Source organism: Anser anser (genome assembly GCF_964211835.1).
Source record: "Anser anser genome assembly, chromosome: 16".
Lineage (NCBI taxonomy): Eukaryota > Metazoa > Chordata > Aves > Anseriformes > Anatidae > Anser > Anser anser.
Window position 1 is genome coordinate 1096565 of NC_139737.1, and position 16315 is coordinate 1112879.

General features: G+C 70.1%; 2 protein-coding genes across 10 annotated transcripts; both read right to left on the minus strand.

The window, feature by feature from the left end:
• Positions 1 to 415: 415 nt before the first annotated feature.
• CCM2L (CCM2 like scaffold protein) lies at positions 416 to 4196 on the minus strand. 8 transcript variants are annotated; one of them, XM_083802034.1, is made up of 10 exons: positions 4064 to 4196; positions 3674 to 3835; positions 3269 to 3352; positions 2989 to 3169; positions 2124 to 2578; positions 1890 to 2025; positions 1706 to 1769; positions 1430 to 1577; positions 1166 to 1304; positions 416 to 933 (listed from the first exon to the last, which is right to left on the minus strand). In XM_083802034.1, the coding sequence occupies exons 1-10, from the start codon at positions 4091 to 4093 to the stop codon at positions 653 to 655; spliced, it is 1680 nt and encodes a 559-aa protein (XP_083658160.1). In that variant the 5' UTR covers positions 4094 to 4196; the 3' UTR covers positions 416 to 652. The 8 variants fall into 8 exon arrangements, with proteins under 8 accessions (XP_083658160.1, XP_083658159.1, XP_083658158.1 ...); XM_083802033.1 differs by having other exon boundaries at positions 2989 to 3172; XM_083802032.1 differs by having other exon boundaries at positions 3668 to 3835.
• Positions 4197 to 7867: 3671 nt separating this feature from the next.
• Positions 7868 to 16015, minus strand: XKR7 (XK related 7; the record flags this gene model as incomplete). Of its 2 annotated transcripts, XM_083802035.1 has the most annotated exons (4): positions 7868 to 8827; positions 8981 to 9180; positions 15540 to 15700; positions 15980 to 16015. In XM_083802035.1, 4 exons carry the CDS (start codon positions 16013 to 16015, stop codon positions 7875 to 7877), a joined length of 1350 nt encoding a protein of 449 aa, XP_083658161.1. In that variant the 3' UTR covers positions 7868 to 7874. The 2 variants fall into 2 exon arrangements, with proteins under 2 accessions (XP_083658161.1, XP_083658162.1); XM_083802036.1 differs by lacking the exons at positions 15540 to 15700; positions 15980 to 16015 and adding an exon at positions 14999 to 15037.
• Between the last annotated feature and the right edge of the window lie 300 nt (positions 16016 to 16315).

A 16315-nucleotide genomic window follows, 5' to 3' on the forward strand; every position in this document is an offset into this window, starting at 1 on the left:
GTAACGCCCCCGCCCCTCCCGGGTGCAGGCGGCCGCAGCGCGCCCCCAGCGCCGCGCCCCCGGGGGGCAGGGACGGGGACACCCGGAGCCCCCCCCTCGGGCCGTGCCGCTCCTCTCCCGGCCCCGGTGTCCCCGGGGCGGCCGCCGCACGGCCCCCGCTCGGCTCCGTCACCCCGAGAGCCCCCGGGTGGGCTGGGGGCGCCGGCAGCCAGGGGCCGTGTGGCACCCCCGTGGCACCGAGCAGCCCCCGCCGCCCCCCCCCCCGCCGTCCGGGGTTTTGGGTACAGCGCCGTTAGCGGACAGCTCTGCGGGCAGCCCGGCCCCTGCCCGCCCCGCTCCCCATCCCCTTGCCCCATCCCGGTCCCGCCGGGGGGGCCCCCGAGGCGCTGCCCCGGGACATCAGGACGGCGGCTGCTCCCAGCCCGGGCGTTTAATTGCGATCCGCAAAAATTACAGCACGGGGCGCTGCTGGGGGGGGCCCTGACCCGCCACTAGCCCAGCCGAGAGCTGCCAGGGCAGCGCGGAGCCTTGTCCCCTCCCGTGGGGACAAAGCGGGGACAGCGCCAGGCAGCCGGCACGCTGCCCGTGCAGGCCTGGAGCTCCAGCACCGCGCTGGAGAGCAGCGAGGGGCCCGCCGGCTTGCAGCAGCCCCTCACAGATAGTTGTCCTCCTCCTCCTCCTCCTCCTCCTCTTCGTCCCGCGCCAGCGCCTCGATGTCGTGGGTGATGTCCGTGATCATGCGGTTGAAGGACTCGGACTCGGAGCGCAGGGACCAGCTGTCGTAGCTCCGCACGGCCGAGGCCGACATGTTGCTCATGCTGCGCTTGATGCGGCCGAAGCTGTCGGTGAGGATGCCGCCCTCGCGGATGCCGATGCTCTCCAGGAAGGTCTCGAAGTACCCGATGTCTTGGTCGGGGATGAAGGGCCTCATTCCTGCGACAGGCGCCGTGAGGCTCGGGGTGGCCGTGCCCAAGGGGTGCCAGCCAGCCCCGTTCCGGTGCAGGGGCATCCGCAAAGCAGCGGGGACCCAAAACCCCCTGGCACACACCCAGGACCCGCTCCCCATCCCCAAAGGACACACGGACATGGCCAACACGACGCAGTAACCCATTGCTGGGGCCACGCAGAGACCCCAGCGGCTGGGGTGGGCGCCCCCACCACTCACCCAGGAGCAGGAACTTCCTCCGGTCCCCGTAGAGGCGCAGGAGGTCGGCGCAGTACTCCTGCACCGGTGTGCCCAGCCGGTACTCGCGGAGCATCAGGGCGAACTGCTGGATCTCCTGGGGTGACAGCTTGTTGCGCAGCTGCGGGGACACGGGGACGGGTCGGGGCTGGGGGCAGCGCACGGCCCCCAACCCCACCACCCCGCACCCGGCCGGCTGCTCCCCGGCACCCGGAGAGGAGCGGGGCCCCCCCCCCACGCCCTCACCGTCACCATGTAGTCCTGCAGCTGCTCCAGCCCCGCGCTGCTCTGGTCGCTGCCGCTGCAGGCGGTGGCCAGGCTGTGGTGGGACTGGTGGAAGGAGGGCGAGGAGGCCCCGCTGTAATACGCCTCGAACGTCTCGGAGCCATTGCTGCTGGAGGGCAGGGGCCGGGGGGGGAGGTCAGCGGGTCCTGGCACCCCCCCCACCATCGGGCAGGGCTGGAGGGTGTGCAGCTGGGACAGGCACCCACCACGGGGGCACCCAGGGGAAGCCGGACTCACAAGGAGCTGCAGCAGCTGAAGTCGGCGTCGTAGCCGTACGTCCCGTCCGTGCGGCAGCTCTCACCTGGGGAGGGAGAGCGGAGCTCTGAGAGCCAGGGCAGGTGCCCCCCGTGCCGTGCCCAAGCACCCCAGCCCCATGCAGTCCCACACGGCATCCCGCACCCCCCCCCCCCCAGCCACTCACTCCTGCTGGAGAGCCAGGGCCGCGTGGGCGTGGAGGTGTAGTGGTACCCGGCGCGGTCCACGCACTCGATGCTCTGGTCCCCGTAGATGATCTGGAAGACCTGGCAGATGAGCGCGCAGGACTCCTCGGCGGCATCCTGCAGCAGGAAGGGTGGGGGGAGAAGGGAAGGTGGGCGCGTGCCGGGGGGGGGGTGGGCGCATGCCAGAAGGGTGGGCGCACGCCGGGGCCGCTCACCCTGTTGGGCACGGCGAGGATGACGAGGTTGGAGTAGGCGTCGGGGCAGGGCTCCTGGGGGTCCAGGGGGTTGCTGCCAGCGTGCCGCCGCTCCCAGCTGCCGAAGCCGGTGCCGCGCTCCCAGCTGCCCCCGGCCGTGCCGGCTCGCCGCCGCTCCCAGCTGCCGCCGCAGGGCTGCCGCCGCTCCCAGCTCCCCGAGGGCCGCCCGCGCTGCCGCCGCTCCCAGCTGCCGCCCCGCCGCCGCTCCAGGCTGCCGCCCTGCCGGCCCTCCTGCCCGCCCCGCGCCGCCCGCCAGTCCAGGCTGCAGATGGTGTGCCGCCGCTCCATCGGGCCCCCCAGCCGCCCCGGCTCCGGCCACGCGCCCCCGGGACGCTTCTCAGCCGGGGCTGCCTCCGGCACGCCGACCGGGGCCGCTTCAGGGTGTGCTCCGGCAGGGACCGGGTCCACTCCCAGGCCTGGGGGCAGCGAGCAGGGACGGGGTGTCAGGGTGGGGGGCTGTGACCCCCAGCCCATCCGGCTCCCAGTTCAGCCCTGGCCCCCCAGTCAGGAGGGAAGCAGAGGGGCTGGGGGTGGCAGGGGGATAAGGGAGGCCCAGCGAGCTGGGGGCGGTGGGGCTGGGTGGTTGGGGCTGCTGTGGGGTGGGAGCAGGGGGATTAAGGGACAGCTGCGGCTGGTTTGGTGGTCACAGCACCGGAGCCCCCGTGCCCCATCTGGGGCTGGATGTGCGGGGGGGGGCACTTCCAGCATCCTTTCCCACCGCCATTAAATGCAGCCGGTGCTGGGAGCACGGCTGCCGCCCTGGGAGGGCACACGGGGTGCTCGGGGTCGGCCGCATCGCTCTGGGACCCCAGCAGGGCGCCCGCACCCGTTTTGAGGATGAGGAGGTGCAGGGCGTCGTCGCGCAGGTAGGAGGCTGCGGCGATCTCGTGCGTGGGGATGCGCAGGATCAGCTCCTCGTCGTCGCGCCAGGTGAGCAGGAGGCAGCGGGCGGACAGGCTCAGGATGCTGTCCTGCTCCGGCGTCGTCTGCAGGGGCAGCTCCTTCAGCTGCTGTGGGGCAGAGAGCATGCCGGGTCGTGGGGGGGGACCGGTGGCACCGCGGGGCAGCGCGGGGACGTCCCCATGGGGTGCCGGGCACCCTCTTACCCTGGCGGTGTCCAGCAGCTGCAGCACCTCATCCCGGCTGGAGGGGTTCAGGGAGGCTGTCACCCAGGTCAGGTGCCCTAAAAACTTGGGGGGGGCGAAGCCGCAAGGGGTTTTGGGGAGGGCAGGGGGGAGCCCTGTGGGATGAAGGCCAGCCCTGGGGGGCAGAGGGGCTGGGGCTTTGCATCCTCCCACCGCCACGGCCCCACGGGCAGCCTGCACCTCCCTGGGGTGGGGTGGTGGGGAGCCTGCCCGCACCCCAACCTGCCCCCCCCCCTTCTTGGGTGTTTGTCCAGGACAGGAGGGGGCCAGAACCCTGCTGGCCACCGTGGGTGGTGGCCTCCCGCACGGCAGGTGTGGCCACCGGTGTCCCTGCCCCCCCCCCCCCCACAAGCCCGTTACCTTCACCTCCTTCTCCACGTAGTCGTGCAGCAGGATCTGGGGGTCTATCAGGTAGTCGGGGGGGTAGAGGGGCACCGAGTGCAGCGGCCGCCGGTAGACGCTGCTGCGGAGCGCCGGCTTCCGAGCGGCCTTGGGGAAAACCAGCCGCTTGATGGGCGACACGAAGCCCTGCGAGGGACAGCGGGGTGCGGGGGCACGTCACCACGGAGTGGGGGGCTCAGCCCTGGCACTGCACGGCTCCTCCTCGCTGGGGTCCCCAAATTTGCCCCACCTGAGGGCTCGGCCCCAGGGGATAGCAGGTGGGGACCCCCCCCCATCTCCCCAGCCCTCGTTCCAGGCACCACGAGTGCTGCAGGGCTGCCCCTGCCCGCCCCGCAGCCCCCGAAATGTGCTCACCTTCTTCCCCCTCTTGGCCTCGCCGTCCATGGCGCTGCTGCCGTCCTCCCCGTCCAACGCCTTTGTTGTTTTCCTGTGTCGGAAACTCCACCAGGACGGCTCTGATGTGAGTTCCTGCCCCGCCGGGGGTGCTGGGCTGGGCTGGGCTGGGCTGGGACGGGACTGGGACAGGACTGGGACCGGAACTGGGCTCAGACTGGGACTGGGACTGCGGTGGAACTGGGACGAGACTGGCACTGGGACTGGCGCTGGCACTGGGACAGGGCTAGGACTGGGACGGGACCGGGACTGGGGCTGGGGGTGCCCCGGGGACCAGGCAGCAGAGCAGCCCCTGCCCCTCGCTGCCCCGGGGCTCCCACGGCCCCACAGCAGCCCCCTCCCTGTGGCTTCCCCCGGGGGCTCCCTGCCCCTCGCTGCCCCCGTCCTGCCCTGCCTGCGAGTGGCCCTGCCATGGGGGAAGGCTCCAGCTGGATCCCGTGCAGGAGCCCCCAAAGCACCCCGACCCTGCGGCTGCCCATGGGGCTCGAGGCCCACTGTGGGTCCGGGGGTTGGATGGGGACCAGGGCCTCCGGCAGGGAGTTAATTCGGCCTGGGAGAGCTGGGACGGGGCCGCGTCCGGCAGTTTCCTCCCCGGCACACCGCATCCTGCCCACGCACCCCTTCCCTGCCGGCTGCTGCGCCGGGGCAGTGCCAGCGGGGGCCCCGCGCCCCGGACAGGCGGCACCTCCCCAGCCATCCTGCCCTGTCCCTGAGTGTCCCCAGCACCCCAGGACAGAGCCCCCCAGCACCCCAGAATGGCTGGGCAGAGCCCCCCAGCACCCCAACACGGCTGGGTAGAGCCCCAGCACCCCGGCATGGCCACACAGAGCCCCCCAGCACCCCAACACGGCTGGGCAGAGCCCCAGCACCCCGGCACAGCCACGCAGAGCTCCCCAGCACCCCGGCATGGCCACGCAGAGCCCCCCAGCACCCCAACACGGCTGGGCAGAGCCCCAGCACCCTGGCACGGCCACGCAGAGCCCTGCTCCGCTGCAGAGCCCTGACCTGGAGCCACCGGTGGGGACCAGGGAGAGCTGGAGGCGCCGGCAAGGAAAATCTCCCGCAGGCAGGGCTTATTGAAATGAATTTAATATCTCATGTTGCAGCAAAATTAAAAATATACAAAAAGTTTGTGGTATACAAAAAAGTCTCGGTCAGACCCCGGTCTCCCGCTCACCCCCCTGCCCGCGCCGAGGGTCCCAGAGAAGAAGGTGGCACACAGAGTATTTACAGTACGTGACAGCCGGGCTCCCGGTCCCGAGCACCGTGGGGACGTGGCTGGGACGCAGCCCCCAGCTGCCCCCTCCGGGGAGAAAACAGCCCCGGCCAAGAGCAGCAGAGCTCAGCCCCGGTCCGAACCACATCCCCCCCCCATTCCCTGAACCCGGGGCGGCCCCGCTGCCTGCCCCATCCTGCCCTCCCCCCCCCGGGACCAGGACCCCCTTCCCTAGAGGGAGCTGGAGCAGCCCCGGAGCTGCCCCTGCCCCACAGCACCCAGCTCAGCCCCGGGCCGAGCCCCCTCGGTGCAGCCCCAGCGGGTGCTGATGGCCTGGCACCGCCACCGCCACCGGCCCCCCCTCGGCGCTGGCTGTTCAGCCCCGTTGGCTCGGGACTGGGCCAGGCATGGGGACTGCAAGCACGGTGCAGGTGGAGCTGCGTGCGGGGAGGGGGCCCAGCGCCACGTGCAGCCCCACGCCGCACCGCAGCCAGCCTCGGCTCCTGCAGCCGCTGCCCTGACCCCGACACGGGAGCAGCCCGGGGCTGAGGGTACCGTGGCTTGAGTGCATAGAAAAGTGTCCCTCCGACCCGCGACCCCCGGGGAAAGAGCACAGGGTGGAGGGGGCACAGATCACCCCAGGCTGCGTGGCTCCGAACCCTGGGGGCACGGGCAGAGGGTGCAGGAACCGGCACCGGCACGGCACCGCGCGGCGGCTCCCAGGGCCGCGCGGGGCTCCTGGATGCCCCCGCACCCCAAAACCCCCCCGGGTCCCATCTTCCCGTCGTGCTTCCCTGAGGATAACAGAAGCCTCCTCCGCTGAGAGCCCGGCTGGACGGGGCTGCCCCCAGAGCTCGGCTGGATGGGGGATTTTGTTGCCCGTTACTGGTGGGAGAGGAGGAGTGCGGGTCCCGGGGGGGCCAGCCCGCTGCCCAGACCCCGCGATGCTCTATGCCCTCCTCCTCCGAAAGGATTTCCGAGGCTTGCAGTTAGCACCAGTTAGCACCAGTGACCCCAGCCCGGCCCATCCCAGCTCGCAGTCATCCGGGGCCTTCGAGCTACGGAGAAATGGGAAAAAAAAAAGCAAGGGGGCACCAGCGGCACCGCGCACCCCGCTGCGCCTTGGGGACCCCGCTGCGCCTTGGGGACCCCGCAGCAGCCCGGCCCGCAGGGGCACAGCGGGGCTGGGGCAGGGCTGCCAGCCCGGGGCACAGCTCAGCACCGCGGGGCCGGCACAGCTCGGGGACTGGGGGGGCACCAGGGCCAGAGGAAGGCACGGGGGGGCTGTGGGTGCGTGCCGGGGGGCTCTGCACGTGCTGCGAGCGGTGCGCGGCCCGGGGAGGCCGGCAGCTCTGCCCCGCGGACCCAGGTGCAAACACAGAGGACGGACACACGGACACGGGAGGGGTACGGGGGGGTACATTCAGCACAGCCCTTCGGGCAGGGGCCCCGCGGGAGCAGGGCACACATTCAGACCGGGGGCAGCCCCGCTCCTCTGCGGGGACTGGGGGGCGCCGGGGGCAGGATCCTGGCTCGGGTTCACACCTCTGAGCTGGGGGGGCTGATGCTGATGGGGGCGTGGATGGAAATGCTCCCAGCTGGGAAAGGGGGGGAGAGAACGACTGGGGGTGAATCCGGCCTTGGGGAGCCCCCGGGAGCGATGCCACCACCCTGCAGTGCCCCCCCCACCCCCCCCGGTGCCAGGCAGGCCCTGCCCCACCAGCGTCAGCGGAGGTAGAAAATGTCACACAAATGTCACCTACCAGGTGAAAACAAACACGATGCGATGAAGCGGTTCCCAGGAGGGCGGGAGGGGATGGTGGGGTGCAGCCACCCCCCCACACCGCCCGGCCGGCATCGGGGGCCTGGCTCAGGGCTGGGGGCTGCGTCCACACGGAGCGGGGGCCCCCTGGGGCGCAGGCACAGCCAGAACCCACACCGGGGGGAACCGAGGGCTGAGATGAAGGGAGACCCCGGGACCTGGGGGGCTTGGGGAAGCAGGGGACATGGGGGGGTGGCCAGACCCCAGCTGTCCCCTGCTCACTCCCCACCGCCACCTGCTCCCCGGGGGTGACAGGAGCCCCCCACACCCCAGCACAGCCCCTCTCCAGCATCCCCACGGCCCAGTCCCACCACCCGTGTCCCCTGCATATCCCCTGCGCCATGCCCCACCGTGCCCAAAGCCCCTCACCGGAGCGGGGCACCCACCACCCCCGAGCCCCGGGGCGCCCCACGGTCCCCACCCTGCGCCGCCGACCTGGCCAGCCCTGCCGGGAGCCGGGCGCTGCGGGGCTCAGGCACGGGTGAGGTATTTTGGCAAGGAGGAGCCCCCGGCGCAGAGCCGGGTGGGACGAGGAGCGGGGTCACAGGAGGGCAGCGTTGGGGGGGGGGGGGATAGCACCAAGGGACCTCACCGGCCCCTGCCCGCGGGGCGCTCGGCGCGGTCACCCCTCGGCGCCGGTGAACCGAAAAGAAAGGCAAAACGCTGCGAAGAGATGGGACAGCCCGGCCGGGGTGGTGGTGGGGGGGGGGTGCCACGGCAGCCCCGCGCCCGCCCTACACGGTGGTCTCGTACTCCAGGAGCTCCTGGGCAGCGCCGGCGGTGCGGTACTGCAGGCGCGGGGTGGTCGGGGAGGCGTACTCCAGCGCCAGGATGGTCTTCCGCAGGCGCCGGTCGATGAAGTGGGCGTCCCAGGCCGGGTACTTCTTCCTGGGCAGGTCTATGCGGATGACGGGGCCCTCTGTCCGCGGGGCGCGGGCGGCCGGCGGCGGCGGGGCGCAGGGCCGCACCTGAAAGACGGGCACGCAGCTGTCCCGGTCCCCCGGCGCCCCTTCCCGCTCCCCCCCTGTAGTCCGCGGCAGCGAGCGCGGGGGGCTGGTGACGGCGTCCGCGGGGGACCCCGGCACCGGTGCTGGCTGCTGCCGGAAAATGCAGCCCCCGGCGTGGGGGCCGAACATGGGGCCGTTGGGGTGCAAGAGGCAGTAGTAGATGAACATGAAGAAGATGCCGAGGGCGAAGCTGGAGCTGACCACGCAGACGAGGATTAAGGCGTCGAAGTCGGACGTGGTCTCGCGGTCGTAGTAGAGGAACCAGAGGACGGTGAGGGCGGCGTTCTCGGACAGCGTGATGACGTAGTAGATGCACATGCGGTAGCGGCTCCGTCCCTCCTTGACGTTGAACCAGCAGAAGATGTAGATGATGCCCACCACCATGTTGTAGATGATCTCCTCCCACTTGGACATGCAGAAGTCCGTCTCGCCCTGGATGATCCAGAAGGTCATGATGCACCAGTGGGTGACGATGAAGATGCCGAAGTAGAGCTGGAACACGGAGGCGAAGAGGGCGAAGGCGATGGCGCGGGCGGCGATGGTGAAGAGGTGCCACAGGATCTGCACGATGGCCCCCTTGTAGGACATGGGCAGCTTGTCCTCCCGCGAGTCCCGCAGCACCTTCTGGTAGGAGGCGATCATCCACGCCAGGGAGACGAGCGAGGCCGAGGCCGAGAGCCCTGCGGGCACAGAGCGCGGAGGGGGCGGTGAAAAGCGGGGTCGAGGGCGGCAGGGGGACACGGGGCTGGGGCCATTCCTGGCCAGCAGCATCCCGGGCCCCTCCAGCCCCCCTCCCCAGCCGTGGGGGCCGTGCCGGGGGGGGCTGTCCCTACCTTGCAGCGGCTCGATGCTGTTCTGCTGCACCATGATGCTGAGCTGCAGCACGAGCTGGGGCGCGCTCTTCAGGAAGGTCTCCAGCAGGCGCAGCATGCTGATGTCCGCGCTCTCAAACATCATCCGCCAGTAGAAGTGGCGGCGGCGGTGCTCGGCCTGCCACCGGCTCTGCAGCCCCAGGTACAGCGTGCGGAGGTACCTGCGCGAGGGGGGGGCAGGGGCATGAGAACGGCCCCTGCCGCGTTCTGTGCCAGGCGTGCCCCGGGGCTGCCGCCACCGTGCTCCTACACGACATTTCCCCTCCCATCCGAGGCCGTGGAAATCCTCCTGCCACAGAGGCGCGGGGCAGCGGGGTGCTGTGCGCGTCCCCGTGCTGCCCCAGGAGGCAGCGGCTCCACGTGGGGCCCTGAGATGCCAGGGAAGGGCAGCTCGTGCCAAGCCAGCCCAGCGCCCGCTCCCCTGCGCCCTCTCTCCCCACGCAGGGTCTGGTTCCTGCCCCCAGATGGGGACCTCAGCCCGTGGCCCCACTCCTCATCCCCCAGAGCGTTTCAGGTGCCGCGGTCCCAGCCCCCCGGCTGGGTCTCAAAGGGGATATTTTCGCCCCGGCTGGCGCGCAGCCCCCCCCCGCCTCCCCCTGCCCCAGGCAGGCAGCGGCAGAGGAAGGAGGGAGCAGGAGGGACCAGCTGGTCGTGCGGGGTGCCCGCGGGGAGCCCCCGTCCGCCTGTGCCGGTGCTGCCTCGGCTCTTGGCAGGGCCGCGGGCACGGGCACGCACCGGCCCCGGCCATCTGGTCAGCAGCCGGGGGTCAGCGGAGCTGCGCGTGGCACCGACGCACGCACCGGCTGAGTCACCGGGGACCCCTTCCCGCGGCACTGGGCCAGCTCCAGCAGCCACAGGGCGCAGGGAAACGCTCCTTGCCCTAAGGAGGGGACACGGGGCCGGGCGTGCGGGGTGTCCCCAAGCAGCCGTGCCCGGGCAGAGCCACCTCCGCCGGCTGCTCCGCACCGACCGCGCACAGGTTTGGGGGGAGAGGAGGGAGACGGATGGCTACGAAAGCAGAAAGATTAAGCAAAAGGAAGTCAGACCGTAAAGCTTCCTCCCAACCTAGTAAAACTGTCACGCAAACTGATGGCCTTTATATCAGATCCATAAAACGCTGTCAGCCGACTCCATTAGCCCGTGAGTGCCGGGAGAAGCCCTGATCCCAGCACTTTCGGCTCATCCATCAGCAGGGAGGAGGCAGGAGCCGGCCCTGCTCCCGCTGCGGGGACATCCCGGGGCCTCCCACACCCGTGGCCACGGCCGAGCTCCTGAGCCTCTCCTTCGGCCAGGGCCGGGGGTCGCACAACCCGGAGACGTGGTGGGGGCCATCAGCTGGCACCACCGCGGCCCCCCAGCCGCCCCGCTGCCGCCGCCATCTGCTCCTGCCCCAGGCAGCCCCGCTCACAGCCACAGCGGCAGGAGGGTAGGGCAGCACCCGGCAGCACCCAGCGGCCCCACGGGGCTCCTGGTGCCGTTCGGCAGGGAGGGGGCACCGGGCATCCGCAGGGCATCGGCTCCAGCACCCTGCGGGGCTGCCCCCTGCGTCCTCCCACCCGGCTCACGCGAAGCCGGGGCGGCCCGAGGGCCCCGGTGAGGCCGGGGCTCAGCCGGGCTGATTTCAGGCTTCCCATCTGGCTTCCCCCTCTCTGCAGCCCAGCTCCGTATGGCTCCTTCTGCAGCCTCCTCTCTCTGGAGGAGAGCCCAGCGCCGGGCAGCAGCGGCCGCATCCTGCTGGGCTGTGCCGTGAGTCGGCGCTGGAGGGGGCTCGGGCGGCCAAGCGGGGCTGCGGGGACAGAGGGAGGCCGGGGGGAAGGAAGCGGGGCTCCACCAGCAGCTCGGGGACACGACCGGCGTCGCCAGCAGCACCGCGTGCCCCGGCAGCCTGCGGTCCCACCAAAACCCTCTCTGCTCAGCGTGCAGGGGACAGCAGAGCCGTGTCCCGGCGTGGTGAGGCTGGGAAAGCACAGACCCACGCCGGGGGAGCACCCTGGCGAGGACCAAAGCCACTTTCCCACACAGTGTCCCCAGCAAGGCCGGTGGAGCCCCTGGCAGCCCGGCACCACCTGCCCCATCCATCCCCCCCTGAGAGTCTCGCAAAGACCTTCCGAGCACTGGCAGCCACACAAAGCCACTCCTGTCAGCAAACGACGTGATTTTAGTACTTCCAGCCCGGTTTCACCACGTGCCAACCGCTGCCAGGTGCTGGCCCACGACCCCGCAGGCTCCTGGTCCCCGCTTTGTTTCTTTGCCTTAACGTAAAAGCGGGGCTGGAACGCGCAGCCCGGGAGGAACAGCCAAATTTAGAGCTTTCTGTAGCGCGTGGCTCGGCAAGGAGAGGCTGTGGCCACCCGGCACCTTCCCCAGCCCCAAAGCTCGGGGTGCAGCAGGGCGTTGCAGCCGGTCCCGGGGCACACTCAACCTCCCTGCCCCAGCACCGGGCTCGGCGGTGAAGCCCCGCAGCCCCGGCAGAGCCGGGACACCGAGGCAGGAGCCCGGCCGACCCGCACACCAGCGACCTGCCCTCTCCCTGTAATCAGTCACCGACCGGGCTCATCATCGCCACGACCCCGCTGCCTGCAGCACACAACGGCCCCACACGCACAGACCCTACAGCAGCTCCGTCCCCGTGGTGCCCCGGCAGCTGCCGTGTGCATCCATCGCCATCACGAAGGCAGCAGCAGGACGGGGAGCCACGAGCGTGCATGTCTCCTGCGTGCGCGGTCCCCGGCTCCTCGGCGCTCAACAAGTGACCCTCGGCCTCCCCCGCTTTTGGCGGGGCTCAATTATTCTCCCATCTTGCTGTCAGCTCCGTAGATCTCATTAAAATGAGATTTCGTCTCCCATCAAGTTGCCAGAATGAAATGTTGGTTCTTATTTGTTATGCGCTTGATCGCACGGTTTGTGTTTCAGCCCCGGAAAATATCCCCGCGTGCACTGACGGAGCACCGCCAGGTTTTTATGAACTGAGCGCAGCAGCAGCTGCATGAGAAATACAGAATCAATTACTTTACAAAAAAAAATCATTTAATTTTCAAAAAACTGATGATGAGGCAGAAACCAACGCAGAGAGCTCGTAGGGCTAATTACTGCCTCCTTTGTATTAAAAAGCCCAATCTAACAAAAATCTCCACCGAGGGCTGGGGCGGGAGCGGGGCAGCAGCACCGTTTGCTCGCCCCCAGCCCCGCAGCACAACGCGGGTCCTGGCGGCACAGCTCCAGCCATCGGTCACCCCCGCGCTCCTCGTCACCGACCCGGTGCCCAGCGCTCAGGATCACCCCTGGCAAATATCTGCAGCCGCTCTGCTGGGCAGCGCTGCCCCGACGCCGTCCCTGCGGCTGCCTCCGGACCTCAAACGCTGGGAGAAAAGAGGTGCGAGGAGAAAAGCCAGGCCCTGGCACAACCAGTGCCACCAGTCGTCGACCTTGGGTGAAGGAGCCGGAGGGAGCCCGCAGTCCAAGAGCAAGTGATACAGAGTGCAATTTTCCTGAAAGGTAATTAGGGATGTCATCCCTTAATCCTGTGTGTAAACAAGGAGAGGATTGCTCTCCCGCTGCAGCCATCCTAATGCATCGCACATCCCGCAAACTCGGGTCGGGGAGAGCCCCGTGTGCCACAGACGTCACGCCAACACATGGACGAGGGCCCCCACGTCCCTCCTTCCCCGCACATCCCCGGCTGCCAACCCGCGGGGCGATGCAGGGACCAGCCCCTCGCCCGCTCCCGGTGTTGTCACCACGAGGGAGACCAGGTCCCGGCGGACCTCCCTTCCCGGCGGTGTTTCTGCACGTGGCGAAAAAGCTGCTGACCTTCTGTGAACAGAGCGGGGAAGAGTTCCTGAGCTGCCAAACCCCAGCAGGCGCGCGGGGGGGCTCCGTCCCGCGGGGCTGGCACCAGCAGCCCCCTGCCCCCGGCCAGCACCCGTGGGGAGCATCCTGCTGCCCCGCGCTGGGGCTGCCGGCCGCGAGCACGTTCCTGCCACCGCCACGTCTCCAGAGGGCACCCACGGCAGCACATTTCCATGTGCATTGTGAAGGTGCCGATTGCAGCTACCTTCCGCGGATTCTCGATTCTCGCAGCAGCTTTCATTTGGGACGGTCTCGAGGTCGGTGCTTGCGGCTAGCACGCCTTCGCACCCGGGAAGCTGCTGCAATTGTGTGAGCTCGGGGTCCCGGCCGGAGCGCAGCTGGGGCCGGCGCTGCGCAACGATCGATCCTGTAGGGTGAGAGCTGCCGAGGGAATCCAGGCTGCCCAGGCCAGGGCCGCGCAGATAAATCAGGGAAGGGGGAGGTGTTTGGCAAGGGGCACAGCAGGGCCCCGGCGCCCTGGCCAGGGAAAAGCCTTCCCTGCACATGCAGTATTTATTCGGTTATAATTCAGCACTCCTTAAACCGTCACATCCACCTGCACCGGATCCAACCCCACTAATGGGTTTAGCAAACTGCATTTAACTGGTCACCCGAGCAAATCCCAAATCCCGAGATTAGGAAGAGCCTCAGCTGCAGCCTGCGCCCAGCATGTCCTGGAGGGTCGGTGCCGAGTTCCCGCTTTAATTGGCTTAAGAGCCTCCGCGGCGCAGCAGACAGGAGACGCGGCCGACACAAGCGGGAGCAAAACCCCGACCGCAGCACGGCCCCGGCTCAGGCCAGGCCCCGGCAATCACCCGCGGGGCCCTGGGGCTGCTGCTGGGGGCTCTGCAGCCAGGGGCCCTGGGAGCCCCGTCCTCCCCCTCCCCAGCTCTCCCAGCACACAAAGGCCGGGCTCGAACCCATCCTGGGGCTCGCACCCATCCTGCCCCTACCGAGAGCTGCCGTGGGGCAGAACAAAGCGGGGAGGGGCAGGCGGTGGCTGTGCCAGGGGAGGGAAGGGGCAGGAGCCTCCCTGGCACAGGGCACGGTGCGCCGTGAAACAAAGTTAGTGCTCCCTGGAGCATCCCAAGCAAAGCAGCAGAAAAGCGCGTGCAGACAACAACAAGGACTAGAGCTGCCTCCGTACTACGGTAGCTCGCGAGGGGAAGCAGCACCAAAGCAGGCCCGGGGAGCGCGGCTTGCTCAGGGCATTGTTTCAGGAATTTGCCATTGTCTCCGCTCCCTCCCAGCCTCCCCAGGAGCCAGCTCCATTACGGCGCCGAGGAGGGAGCGGCACCGCTCCATCGCGCAGGGGAGGAAGGTGCTCAGAGGGAAATGATCCTGCCAACAGGCCCCCAGCCGGGGCTGCTGGAGGCTCTGCGGAGCTGCAGCCAAAGGGGCTCGAGCTGCTCAGGACCGGCCCGCCGCTCGCCCTCCCTGCCCAGCCTCAGGCCCGGGAAGGGGCAGGCAGCAGCGAGGCAGCCCCCGGGGAGGCACAAACACCCCCCCTACACCCCCAGCCGGCTGCAAGCAGGAGCCTGGGGACGCGCCTGGAGGAGGCTCTGAGCCAGGGGTGCTCAGGGCTGCCAGGAGCACCCCAAACCCCCAGGATAAGGCCACGGGGGCCAGCGGGCCTGTGCCACCAGCGGGGCTGCGGGCTCCCGGTGCCAGCTCCTGCCCACGGCCACCCACACCCGCAGCCCGGCTCTGTCAGGGGCTCACTACCCCCTGCTCCTCCTGCTGTGGCTCCAGAGGGATTGATCCCATGCCCATCCCAGCTGCCCAGGCCCCTGCTTCACCTTTCCACCCCCACCTACATCCCCCCATGTCCCTGCTGCACGCTGCCCCTCCCTCCAGCCCCCCCCCCATCCTGGTGACCCCCCCGTACCTCCAGACTTGCCCCAGCTGCAGCAGGTGGATGCAGCCCCCCAGCCCCATCCCATCCCAACCTATCCCATCCCATCCCACCCCAGTGACTCCCCCATCCCATAACAATGACCCCTATACCTCCAGATCTTCCCCAGCTGCAGCAGGTGGATGCAGCCCTGCAGCCCTATTCTATCTGATCCCATCCCATCCCATCCCATCCCATCCCATCCCACCGACCCCCCATCCTGATGACCCCTGTACCTCCAGACCTGCCCCAGCTGCAGCAGGTGGATGCAGCCCTGCAGCCCCATTCTGTCCCATCTCATCTCATCCCACCCCACCCCAGTGACCCCCCCACCCCACCCAGCGACCCCCCACCCCAACCCCCCCCGTACCTCCAGACCTGCCCCAGCTGCAGCAGGTGGATGCAGCCCTGCAGCCCCATCCCACCCCATCCCAGTGCCCACCCCACCCCCCAGTGACACACCCACCCCAACCCCCCCGTACCTCCAGACCTGCCCCAGCTGCAGCAGGTGGATGCAGCCCTGCAGCCCCCTCCCACCCCATCCCAGTGCCCACCCCACCCCCCAGTGACACACCCACCCCAACCCCCCCGTACCTCCAGACCTGCCCCAGCTGCAGCAGGTGGATGCAACCCCCCAGCCCCATCCCACCCCACCCAGCGACCCCCCACCCCAACCCCCCCCGTACCTCCAGACCTGCCCCAGCTGCAGCAGGTGGATGCAGCCCTGCAGCCCCATCCCACCCCACCCCAGTGCCCCCCCACCCAACCCCCCCGTACCTCCAGACCTGCCCCAGCTGCAGCAGGTGGATGCAGCCCTGCAGCAGCCAGACGCAGAGGCGGCAGCAGCCGCGGGGGCCGCGGGCGCTGTCCTTGGTGCTGCCGGCGCTGCCCTTGGTGCCGGCGGCGAAGTCGTAGACGAACCACCTGAAGCTGAGCAGCTGCACCACGAGCGAGGGCAGCAGCACGAAGAGCAGCGTCAGCCCGAACCACCACCGCTGCCCCCGCACGTAGTAGTGGGCCGCCAGCCACAGGTCCGAGGCGCCGTCCGCGAAGCAGACGAGCAGCGCGCCCAGCACCCAGCAGCCGTCCCGCAGCCGGTACCGCCGGGACGGGGGGGACGCGACACCCCCCGCCCGCCTCCCGCCCCCCCCCCCCACCACCACCACCGCCCCCCCGCCGCCGCCGCCGCCGCCGCCCCCGGGGCTCTCCAGGCTCACGGCCGGGCCGCCGCCGCCGTCCGACTTCGCGGCCATGTTGCGGGGAGAGGAGGAGAAAGGAGGCAGCGGGGGAGACTTCCGGGGGGAGGACGGCACCGACGAGCCCGCCCCGGCAGCGCCCGCCCCCGCCGGCCTCGCCCCGCGCCCGCCGCACCGGGAACGGCACCGGGAACCGGCACCGGCACCGCCCCCCCCCCCCCCCTACCCCGGGAAACTCCCTCCGCCTCCCCTCCAGCGGCACGGCACGGTACCGGCGGGGCCTCCCCCCGCTCGCCCCCCACCCCGGGATGGGCACCCGGTACCCCCGGTCCGGTGCCGGTTCCCCGCCCGCCGGGG